The sequence below is a fragment of the Accipiter gentilis genome, chromosome 29 (assembly GCF_929443795.1).
Source record: "Accipiter gentilis chromosome 29, bAccGen1.1, whole genome shotgun sequence".
Classification (NCBI taxonomy): Eukaryota; Metazoa; Chordata; class Aves; order Accipitriformes; family Accipitridae; genus Astur; species Astur gentilis.
Window position 1 is genome coordinate 10,067,511 of NC_064908.1, and position 12,148 is coordinate 10,079,658.

Here is a 12,148-nt window from a genome sequence, read left to right on the forward strand (position 1 = left end):
ATCTTGATGCTTGTTCCATTTTGAATGTGCACTCCAGGGAGCCAGAAACCTACAGAGGCTGACGATGAGTCAGAGATCTCTCACGGCAATGGAGGCAAAAACCTCCTTGGAAATATCCCATCTGCTCATTTAGAATCGGCCTTGGTGGAAAGCAGCTGAGTCAACCTGAGCCCACAGGCACAGTTCATGCTCTGAGAGACAGCCCTGGCAGAAAAATACCTGGGGGTTCACTCCCTGTAGATTACTTTTGTCGTGATTAAGCCACGGCAAAAAGTGATCAGAAAAGATCAAAGCAGGAACAGTACGCAAAAGCTATTTTGGACACCAAGAACCACATATAGGCTTGTTACAATCCCCCACAGTGGGTCCTGCCCAAGCCCTAAAAATTCACTTTCTACGCTAAATTTATTACCGTATTGAGCAAGTAGGAAGGGAAGCAGCCTGCAGCAGAACAAACAGCCTGCAAAGGGGAGAGACAGACACAGCTGGCTGGCTGCATACCTCCAGCGTGCGGATGTGAGCCAGCACCCGTGGCAGCTCTTGCAGCATGTTCTCACTGATATCCAGAGTGCGCAAACTCCGCAAGCCACTCATGGTAGCAGGCAGCTCCTTCAGCTTGTTACCTAGAGAAAAGTCATTTAGTACCACATAACTTTTCCAAAGCAGGACCCAGCAAGTTCATCTGCTGGAACACGAAACCATAATCATATGTATGACTCATTTTCTACACTCTACTACCAGGACGGGGCTGTTGTGGGTCACACGAGAACTCCAGAAGCTGCCATTGCCCACCAAGCCAAATGGGCATCAATATCTACTTGCACACAGCCCCACCGCACAGGTCCAGCAGTGGTTCCTCACGCCGAAACGAACTTCTCAGCTGAGGTTACTGCTGCAGGCTGGATCTGTGCTCTTCATCAGGAGAATATTCGTAACGTGGAGTCTTCTTCCCTTTGGTGCAAGTACCAGAGATGGGAGAAAGGGGACTGAGTGTGGGACTGCACATCTAGGGGTCAGAGGCCAGGTGCTGCAGACAGATACAGCAATGAACTGAGCTGCACTTCCAAGTTCCTTGCCCTCCATTTCCTTCCCTGCTTCAGCAACAGCTCCCTGTAACAAAGTCTCCTTTTTCTCCTGAATTTATGGCACTGCATATCTCAAAAATGCCCAGGAGTCTTGAAAAGAGGTATGGTTGTGACCTTTGTGTTAGGGCTGTGCAAACCTGGCGAGGCTACACAGGCTCACATCACTGAGCTCCGGGTGTCGGTGGACTTAATTGTAATTCAGTTTATCCAGGCTGACTGCTCTGCTTACTTTACTGAACTGCTTCTGCCAAAGACCTGCTATTTTTCTTACATTTGAATCTGCACAGGCAGATTTCTTGGGTTGGTCTAAATCATTACCCAGAGCGGGGCAAACCCTGGCCTGGGACTCCTCTTGCAGGGCACACACAGCGCTCCCAGCCTGAGGGGGGTCTCATGCGCCCGGAGGAAGACGTGTGCCTCCAGCCCCCTCGGCTCGCCTTGCTGCAGGCATGAGGCAGCCGGGGCTCTGAAACGCTGTCCATGTGCAGGCACACAAGTAAGCTTTCAGCTGTTGAGATGGGGCACGATGGCCCAACAACCTCTCCTTTGAGAAAAGGCAATGAGCTGAATGAAAACATCATACGGAGCAAGTTTAACCCAAGAGCCATGAGTTGAACCACATGCCAGGGAACCAAGGCAGACAGTGTGTGCATTTGCTAAGAAGCAGCCAAACAACCCTAGTTACTTCAAATAACTCAGGGAATTTTTAGGAAACATTTTCAGCTTAGATGATTTCTCCTGCCTTGCCAACTATTTGAATTCAAATCCTTTTTGTGTTCTTCCTTAGCGTTCATAGTGTAAACCATTTGGTGCTTGCTTTGGTTGAAAGGAATAATTACTAATGCAGCTCAACACGACCCAGATAATAAATGGTGCTTTGCCCAGAGCACCAACAAGAAACGTGTGCCATACCTTTCACATTGAGCATCTGGAGCTGGGCAAGGTCTCCTATAGATTGTGGAAGACATTTTAAAAGATTCCTTTCAAGGTTTAGGACCTAAGGTATTAACAGAAAAAATATTCAAGATATTCTTTATTTAAGTCTCAGATCTTCTACACATCCATGCTGTTGGGACTACTTTCAGGCCCAGAAGGACAACTTGAAATTGCTTTTAGACAATACTTTCTAGGTTAAAAAAAATAAAAAAGCCCTAGATACAGGGTACATCTAGCTACCACATGCAGTGAGAAACCCTGTTCACAGCCAACAGCAGCAGCAGCAGGTGCTGCACCCAGATGCAGGGACAGGGAAGCAGTGTCTTTCCCTCCATGGCAGCATTCCCCCACCCCGGCTCCCACAGGGGAGCAGCAACTGAACCTGCAGCTGCACCCCGAGCAGAGGGGACCCTCGGTGTCCACTACAACACGCTGCACTGAGTTCTCAACATAATCACACAAGGGAGAGTGGTAAAACCTGAATATGTAGGGCAATCAGCAGGGCTGGAAGCTCCAGCTCTGCGTGCTCATAGCACCTGCTTGGCAGCGGGAGCCATTTGGACTGACAGCCCTTGCGCTAAGCAGGGACGATGTAACTCAGCATGCCTGCTCTTCTCCCGCTCTTCTCCTCTCCCTCTCCAACAAGCCAGTTCAACAGTGACAGTCAAGTCAATAGGATAGATCTGACAATATCAGCACCATCATTTAAGTTGTAATTAATTATAAAACAAATAGCAGTAACCCTATATTCTTGCTGTCCTGTAACATGCCCTTTACAGACACTTGGGATGCAGCTGCAAATCTTTTACCTGAAGAGATGTCAGCTGACCAATATCAGCAGGAAGCGATGCCAGCTGGTTGTCATGCAGGTCTAGAACCTGGAAGAGTAGATGATTTCACCAAACACGGTTGGGAAAAGAAGTCATGGTGCAGGAATTATCTAGCAATGAAAATTACTTTCCTTCCAATGGGGCTTTGAAAAGCAGCTTAAGTTTTCAAAGAGACATAGGTACTTAATTCCTGTAGGTCTTTTGAAAACTCAAGCCTCTATACGTCGATAAACAAAGACTAGGGAGAGCAGCGACACCAAGGGAGCTGTTCCACAAAACTGGATGAGCCAACTGGATAAATCACCTCCATGGAGCCAGCCTGGCAGGAAAAGACATTTTCTGCAGGATCAGTGAGCTGAACTGCTCCAACACCAGTGTTGGCACAGGGAGAGGACAGGACTACACCTGGAGAGCCTCCTCCACGGGGACAGGTGAGCTGCTGGAGTGACTCTGCCTCTTGCGGAACCACAGCACAAGGGTGGTGGAGCTGAAAGCCCTCAGCATTTGTATGACAGGTACAGCAATACAGCCCCACCACCCATGGTCACCCATCACCAGTTCCGTTCACCTTCACATGACCCACCAGTGCAGAGGAGAGACGGATCTACCCCATAACACACTCAGCCCTGACTGACCCCCACTGTGAGAGGCTGTTGAGGGGGGGAAGTGTGAGATTATGAAGAGGATAAACAAGTCCTGGGACTGATTATGATTTTATACAAACCGCTCAGTGACTGCAATCCATCTACCAGGGAGGTAAACCTAGGAAAGGCAGGTTTCACACCTTGTTACTGATTCTTGGCACAGACAGATGGGATTTATTTGGGCTAGTGTGTTTTAATGCAGCTAGAATGCAAGGAAAACAGGCTGCAGATTAACTGTTAAGAATCACAATTACCTTCACGGTTATAAGACTCAGGAGGCTGCAGGACTTTGGAACTAAAGATGTCAGATTATTCGTATGAATAATCAGCACCTGAGGAGGAAAAATCCTATTGAAAAATGAACACAAGAGATGCTGCTGTCTGGAACAAGCACATTTGTTGAGATTTAATTGTGGAGGCTGTGTTAAAGCTTAGTATCTTATTCAGTATCATATAAAATATTAAAATAATAAATGCATTTTCACAGAAGGTCAAACATGTAACACGAGATCTAAACAAGAGCCTAGTTTCTTACAAGAGAAATATCATTAGATAGGCTAAGATAGAAACAACCACATCATCTTTCATGACAGAAATTAGCTCCAAAGCACACAGACAGCATTAGTCCTACCCAAATTGCTCTCTACGTAGTATCATACAAGCAGCCAAATTCATTACAAGGAAACTTCTTCTGAAGCAACATATAAACAACCACATACAGTCATTTCAAACACAACAATAATGCTCAAGCACAATAATAGAATTATCTAATAATTTCTGATTGCAACATTACCTTTTTTTGCAAGACTTTACAAGTTGCGAAGGCCCCATAAGGAACCTAAAAACAATTAAAAAATAATTGGGTCAGACTTCTGAAGATACTACCTTTGTAAGCACTTCTACAGTATCCACTTGTAAAGTGTGAATAATTAACTTTAATGAAAACACAAATGATACTTAAAGTTACTGGCCCCTAGTTCTGGCCGAGGATGCCAGTACTTTCCAGTTAGCTTCCATTTGAACAGCTTGCAATGGCTCTCCACAATACAACAGTGTTGTGCACAGCACAGAACAGACTGAGGTTTAGGCAGAAGTCCAAGTCTTGAGTGATTTAATATTCAATACGCAGAAGACTCAAGAGTTCAGGCATATTTTCAGTTAGTCATCACAGAAATATATTCCATGGTTTTGCAACCTCAGCAAACATGCTGCAGTGGGCTAAGCGAGAAAGGTGAGCAACAGGCAGGACTGAGTGTCTCCATATGTGCTAGGCTCTGCAGGAGAGAGGCAGTCAGAAAAGGGATATTGCAGCAAATTCAGCTGATGCCAGCCAAGGCTCTAAGCACCATGACCTGCTCTGCAGCATGGAACTGGCATTGGCCAAAGTGTTATCCAGAGTTAATTTTAACACCAAACTGATGGCTCGCTTTATTTATTGAAACTACAAAGGCTAAACAGAAGACAAGCAAGACAGAGTTTTATGGTACCAATCCAAAAGGAGCCACTGGGGATCCAAGACCAGCTGCAGCCATGAATGGAGCTGGCTCAGTGTGCATCTTCTGTCTGCCACCCTTTTATCCAGACTGGCTCGCAGACCGTCCCACACAGCTTACAAACCCACACACAAGATGCTGTTGGCTTCTGATCTTGGAACAAAACATCCCAAAGTCTCAGCAAAGCCATTTCATACTGCACAGCAGACAGCTATCCTCTCCAGGATGGTCCAAAATCTCTCCCCAAAGAGCACTGCAGTATCTATTAGCTTGTTTGGCAAAGGCATCCTGCGACAAAAGGTTACACAGGTACCACCATGTTTTAGAAACACAGGACAATGAATAAAAACTGAAAGTGAAATAAAAACGGGCTTCTGCTTAACAGGATTGCCTGGCTGCCAGAATGAAAAGCTGTGTCTCGTCTGAAAGCCTGGCAATCTGTCACTAACCATGCACACTCCAACAGACAGCTTGTTTCTAATTTAGTTGGCTGCCATAAAAGAAGCCAAGCTGGAAGCGAGAGTTCCATCCTTAACCAACAGCCTGACACCACGGATTTTCACTTATACAGAAAAATAAGCACAGGTGGCAGACTTTGTAGCTCTTAACATTAGAAACAGTCAGCTTTTGGCAACCAAATTCCCTTATGACTTCCTAAATTAGACCATGAGGTCCCAAACTAGGGTCCTACCAAGGTACTGGTGGAGGGTATGAAACCACTCTGCCCTTCCCATCTTGTCAAATGAAAAAAGGACTCCCAGGACAGAAATGTTGTGGAAGCATCAGGTAGGACAGGCAATCTCCCACAAAAAAAAAGCAGAAGCAGCCCGTACCTGAAAGCCAGAGCTCAGCAGACATAGGAAGAAGCAGACCAGTGACAAGGCCATTTCTGTTTCAAGGCTCAGAGACGTGATACTAAATCTGACAGTTGGTAACAAGAAGCAGATAGAGGACTCAGATCTGTGAGCTAATACTGGAAGTTGTAGAGAACATACCTCTGAGAGTTCACATTTGGATATGTCAAGAATGTCATCAGCACCAGCTTCTTTTGCCTGGAGAGAGAAGATACACACCCAGAGAATTAGACCATGCAGAAATACATGGCCCTTTGCTGCATATTGACTAAACTACTCAAGTGGCTCTTCCCTAGAAAATGCAATTATGGTTCTCTGCCGCAGCTATGTAATTCAATGACGATGCTAGAAGCAAAGAGTGTGCTGCTACAACTGCAGCAAGCAAAAGCAACTGGGAAACCAAACTGCAGAAAAACCCTTTTGGTGCAATAACTTAATTTCTGCACGAAGAGCCAAAGCACATCCTAATTCTGCAATTTTAACTGAGAGGATATGGAAAGAAAATGATGGGTTCTCACAAGAGGTGCTTCCTAGGAACAGCAGCAGTGCCATCCTAGCCTGTAAAGAGCCTGCTATGCCATTGGCATGTTTCACCCAGCAGACCAACCTTCTTCTGAACTGTATGCAGAAACCAAAATAACCTACTATTGCCTTTTTGCTCCCCTGGGACCTGCAGAGCCAGCTCTGCTGTGTAAGATGGAGCAAGTACTAACTGCTTCTGTACAAAAGTGGTTTTCCATATTCAAATCAACTACATCCAATGCCATTGCTAACAGCAATGACACTGGACAAACCTCACTGTAAGCAGCATTGCATCTCTGGAATTATTTTCTTAAATAAAAGGTACTGCATGAGGCAATAAAACCCGCTTGTGTTAGTGCCTCTGTTAAGTCTTCAGAACTGGATATCTAACCCCAAACTAAGCACATGCAATACAGAACTAATCCTAGAATGGACAGATTAAGCTATCCTCCCCAGCCCCTCGGGTGCAGAACAGAAATCCTCCAACTGAATAAATTAATTATTGGTACATAACAAAGCCCTGCTTTCCAAAATACCTTACAGACATCCAACAGGCATAATTTTGTCACTTTTAAAATGCAGGTGCCTGTGGGGTAGAGTACAGCAGTTCGCCTATGCCAGAATTGGTCCACAGCTCCTACAGCAGAATAGGTGAAATAATTCAAAAGAAGATTGCTTTCAGAAAGCCAACTTTAAATCTGTGGCTGCTGTAAGGCAGGTAGTTCTGCCGACCTTGCTGGCATGACAGCAACCTGCTGAGGATCTACACCAGAAGATCCTGGCCAAATCCTAGTCCAGGAAAACAAACAGCAGCATCTAACAAGTTAATCCTCTGACTGATAGGAAGAAACAAAATAACAATGAGAAGCAAAAGAGGGGCACAAGGAAAGCCAGTTATGATGGGAAAGGGGATGTCACAGGTTCTTTGGCAGGAAAAGCGAACTGGGAGATCTGTAAGAGTGAAGGGGCACGGAGGAGAAAGGCAGGATGGGGTCCCACATGCAGGCTGGCAGGTGGCGTGGGGTGGAGGATGTTACGTGGAAACACAGCGGCAGAGAGGGATAGAAGTGGCATGAACGGGACCTGTGGATGGGAGGGCAAAGGCAGACAGGGAAAGCAGGAATTCTCTGATGTACATCAGGAAGATGACCTGCTGTCTTGGTGAGATCAGCAACATGATTACTGGTAATGCAGGGGACGTACCAATTCACCTGGCATCCAGGACTGGACACAGAGAACAGAAAAGACCTCAGCATTGCTTACCAGGCACATTTGGTATTCAAGGCGCTTCCGAGCATCATCGCTGGGTTTCTTCTTACGGAAGAAGAGTGGCATCTTTAGTTATGACTTATGGTCAAAGCTCTGTCTCAGTGGCACAAATGATCAGCGTAAATAAAGGCAGAGGGCTTCTGGAGTATGCGTTTGCTGGGGAGCCTGGACTACAGAACTGTGCTCTAATAAGTGGGGAAAAAAAAAAGAAAAAAACTCACTGTCTCAGCAATTGCCTTTGTTTAAGCCCTTCTCTGGCTTCATCAAACAGGCAGATTCCAGCACACCTCCACAGTAGAAGTGTTAACACGAGCTGCAAAAGCACTGCTGTGTCTCTGAGACGAGTTGATTGTTTTGGTCATCCCTGTGCAAGATAAATTAAGCCAAGCTGGAACATCTATAGAGGAAGGCTATTCAGTGATCACGAAAACACAGGGTCCACCCTACAAGAGAAACTAAAAAAGCTGTAACCGTATCAAGAGATCAAGCACTGGGGGCAAAACCCAAACTATTTAAACTCAGAGTCAATTCTGGCACAGTAACAAGCAACTGTAAAATGTTCTAGAATAAAGCTAGGTTAGAAATGTGAAAAAACTCCTAATCTTGAGAGCAACACAGCTACCTTCCCCTTCCAGGGCAGGTGAGAATAAACAAGACCCCAATGCAGTTCAAAATACAGACAACTGTTTGCAAGGGGCTTGTTGACTACTGAGTACAGCAGAGCCTCCTCTGGCATGTCACACAGCCTGTCCCAGCTGCTTCCCAGGATGCCATGGGGACCCCAGACAGACACCAGAATCAGGATGCCCAAGCTAAACTTTGCTTCTCAGCTTTAAGGGTTGTCTCAACGAAACACTTGATTCATTTACTTTCTAGGCAGAAGCAGAGTCACACAGGAATATTGTCCCCATTTTTGTCACACAATCTGATGAAAAGATTCTTCTTAAACACCTAATAGCTTAAAGTCAGATTTTTAATAGGCTTATAAAACCAAAACAATTTACAATAGTCTAATAACTGCCTACAAAGCCAAAAGACCCTAACTTCAGAAAAACTCTGACTACAAACCAGAGCCCATCGCTGCTGCCCCAGCCATGTGCCAGAGTGAGCTATCTGCGGCAACCCCCCTGGCACTTAGGAGCTTCTCCCAGGCTGTGTGTCTCCAGGTCAGATTGCCATACTCCATCCTGGGCTTAAAGGGCAGCCAGATCTTCACCAAAATGGTTGTTCCAGGTCACTACGGGACCAAGAGCTGGAGAATGTTTTTCTGTTAATTCAACTGGACTGGACGCAAAGACACCAGCTGATTCAAGTGTAAAGGGAAGAGAAGCTGAACCAGAGAGAGGAAAGAGTAGATCACAGTAAGATGCCTCATGAAATCAGAACTGGAGGTGAGTGAAGGGGTAACAGAAACCAGAGTCAGTTCTGGAAGAGGACTGAACCAGCAGGGGAGAAAAAGGGAGTGTGTTGGCAGATTTTGTGGGAAGGGCAGAAACCTAAGGCTGGACAAGAAATGAGGAGACCGGCTGGTAATTAGACGGGTACCAGTTAGGATGCTGGGAAAAGAGGGACAGGGACCAGCTAAGCAATACAATCAAGGAGAAAAAGGGGTTCATCTGAGGCTGCATGAGAGCAGGGGGCAATGCAGAAAGAGTCCAAGTTAGGGCTGCTGGTGAACAAGGGCTCACAAAGGTTGCTGATGCAAGTGGGACTGAATTTGGCTTGGTGGTAAGACCGGGATAAGATGAGAGAAGAGCAGAAGAGCAACAGAGACCCCAAAAAGGGTAGGCTTGAGCTGGCTGGCCAAGAAGCCTTGGAGTACATGAGGAACCTAAGGAACCATGATCAGCACTGCACAGCAAAGAAGGTGCGCCCAGCAGGGGCTACAGCTGCCAAAAGTGCAAATCGAGATACACACTATGAAGCTTGCACTGGAAGTTTCACTTTGCAATGACTTTTTTAAACATTGTTTTAATAGGCAATTTAAAAAAAAATACAGAAGAGTCAATACTTCACCAGTTCACCAGTAAATGCACAGCTATACAATGCAGTTAATTTAGTGCTCAGTGAAGCTCATGTGTTGTACATAAAAAAGATGGTTCTCTGCCACCTGTGTCTACACATTGGTCTTAAACTATACTGAAAAGCAGGTACTCACAGGATACAACCAGAGATGTTCCTTGCACATGGAGATCTCTGCCAAAAACTAAACAGAGCTTTATATAGATAAATCCCTAGCGTGAAACCAAAATATAACTTCAGTCTAAATGCATCCAAGCAACTACCCTTCATTTCACTCCAGAAACAAGGAGGCAAGGATGCCCAGTTTTACTGTACTGCTGTCATACCACTCTACTAGAACAAGCTATGAGACACAGCAGAAGGCTACAAATTTTGAAGAAGGCTACAAACTTTGTGACTACAAATAAACTCATTCTGTGCATTAGAAGCAAACTCTTAACAGTTCCATGGCTCTTTCCCTGCCATCTCACTTTGCTCTCTTTTTAACAATTTCAGACTACTGAAATGCCCCTCAGACTTACCCACCCCCAGGAGGGGAAGCAAGAGCAAAAATTTGGGAGATTAAGCAAGAAGGGAGGTTCATTGTCAGGAGCTACAGTTTGGAAATGCAGGAAAGCAATCAAGAGCCATAAGCAAGGGTCAGACATCACAGAGAGAAACAAAAGAAAGAAATTTAAAGATGAGAAACCAGAAGGACAAGAGTGCCTGCAGGAAGATATCCGTAACTTTGCTGAACATGTTGAACTCTTTGCTAAGGACTTATGCATCCCCTTGTCCTGTCTCACCTTCCTCTATTACAGCTAGATATTATTAGTCATGTGGATAGTGGAAAAACATCATTTAATTTTCACCCAAGAAAACACATAGACATGAAGGCTGAAGGACAGACAGCTGAACAGGAAAAGAGTTGTATCAAGGGTCAAAAGATGTAGGATCAGAGACTTGTTAAATGGATTGAACAGCCTTTTAACTGTCAAAACTTGCCTTAGTGAGAAGACATGTCAAACCTGCAAAGAGCAAAGCTGTGCCTCTCTCTGTGACATTGCCTTTGTGTGCTCTGCTGACTGCCATCAATTTTAAGTGAGACTAGCTCACAGCAGTCAATAACAAGAAGGGCCTTTGGCATGCGACCGTATTTTATATGACGTAATTTTTATTTATTAAGTTATTGAAAGAACTATCTGTGAGTGCCTGGGACAGTACCCACCCTGCACTAAGTGAGCATCGATGAATTGCAATTCCCATGTCCCCACAGATGCCAGTGGTTCATCTTTGCAGGAACCCGCTCTGCCTGCCTAAGGAGCAGCAATGTACACACAAGGTGAGAAAGGGCAAGGGAACATCCACTGTGTGTTTTACAGCCTGCAGCTGTTTGGATGCTGAGAGTAAAATAAAACAAACGTAATCAAAGTGAAACAGCAACATGGCTATATAAAAAGACCCAAAGCCCAATTTTTAAAGCATTCTGGACATCATAAATAAGGCATGGCACTGTAGCAGACAAGATGGGGGTATGGAAAGAAAAGAGATTTTATTTTCTCTGGGAAAACATGCTCAGGAGCACAGCAATGCAGCAGTGAGCCAGCATCTGGATCTGAGCGGGGCTCCTGCAGAGATGCCACCAAGTCATGAAGGACAGAGCTGTCACCAAACATCTCTCAGGCAGCAGGTCTTGCTCACTGAGAAGAAGGTTATCAGGCAACTAGCAGCGGTAGCAGCAAGCACTGCAGCCCAACACGCACTGGAACAAGATTCAGGAAGGACATGGAAGGCGAACTGCAGCTTTGTAGCTTGCTCTCTCATGGCACGTTTGCTCTCTGTGCTGGAGAGCTGTCATGACAGTTGTACCACCCCCTGTAATAACAAGGGTCTGCTTGATCCTGTCAAGGACCTCCCCTGGCAATGCCTAAAACAAATCTCTCTTCTTCACCAGCTCCAGCTCTGCCTCTCAGTCCTCTCTCTCCCTTATTGTCACTATTCTCCTCTTCTTCTTCTCTTTAGGGATTCCCTGCAGTGTCCCCCTCCCAGGTTTCACACAGCTTCCAAAGGCTATCTTTCTCGGTTCTCCTCTTCTTTACTCTTTTATCAGCCAGAATGGAGCCGTTCTGTGCCTGAAGGCCTGAGCGCTGCCAGCACCGGCCCCGACACCTGAGGAAAGCAGCAACAATGAGCGAGGGCAGCGTCTCCTCCCGCAACCAACACACCCGCAGCTTCGGGCACCACCTGCCCCCTTCTGCGGAGGCAGCAGAAGCGCCTGCACGGTGCCCTGCGCCTTTCCTCGCCCTCGCCCCTCTGAGGAGCCCCGGCGCAGCCTGAGGGATCTCACACCCACACGGAGCCTCGGACCCTCGGGAGGGGCAGAGGTCGCCGCCGATCCGCCGCGAAACCCGGCCCCGCCAGGCCCCACGTCTCCGCGCTGAGGGGAGAAGAGCCCCGCACACGCTACTGAGGCCCCGCGGGCCGATCCCCCGCCCGCCCCCCGCCTCCGGCCCG

At 46.4% G+C, this 12,148-nt stretch overlaps 1 protein-coding gene across 5 annotated transcripts in view; it reads right to left on the minus strand.

Annotated features, from left to right (window-relative positions):
• LRSAM1 (leucine rich repeat and sterile alpha motif containing 1) overlaps window positions 1-12,148 on the minus strand; it is a 28,691-nt gene that overhangs the window by 16,487 nt on the left and 56 nt on the right. The window contains exons 2-9 of one of the 5 annotated variants that reach the window (XM_049832078.1): window positions 10,863-11,803; window positions 7,628-7,818; window positions 5,984-6,040; window positions 4,289-4,333; window positions 3,750-3,827; window positions 2,831-2,899; window positions 1,998-2,082; window positions 502-623 (exon numbers count right to left, since the gene is read on the minus strand). In XM_049832078.1, coding sequence (XP_049688035.1) covers window positions 502-623; window positions 1,998-2,082; window positions 2,831-2,899; window positions 3,750-3,827; window positions 4,289-4,333; window positions 5,984-6,040; window positions 7,628-7,699 — 528 coding nt within the window. In that variant the 5' untranslated portion in view covers window positions 7,700-7,818; window positions 10,863-11,803. The other 4 variants (XM_049832079.1, XM_049832077.1, XM_049832081.1 and 1 more) reach the window with 4 other exon arrangements.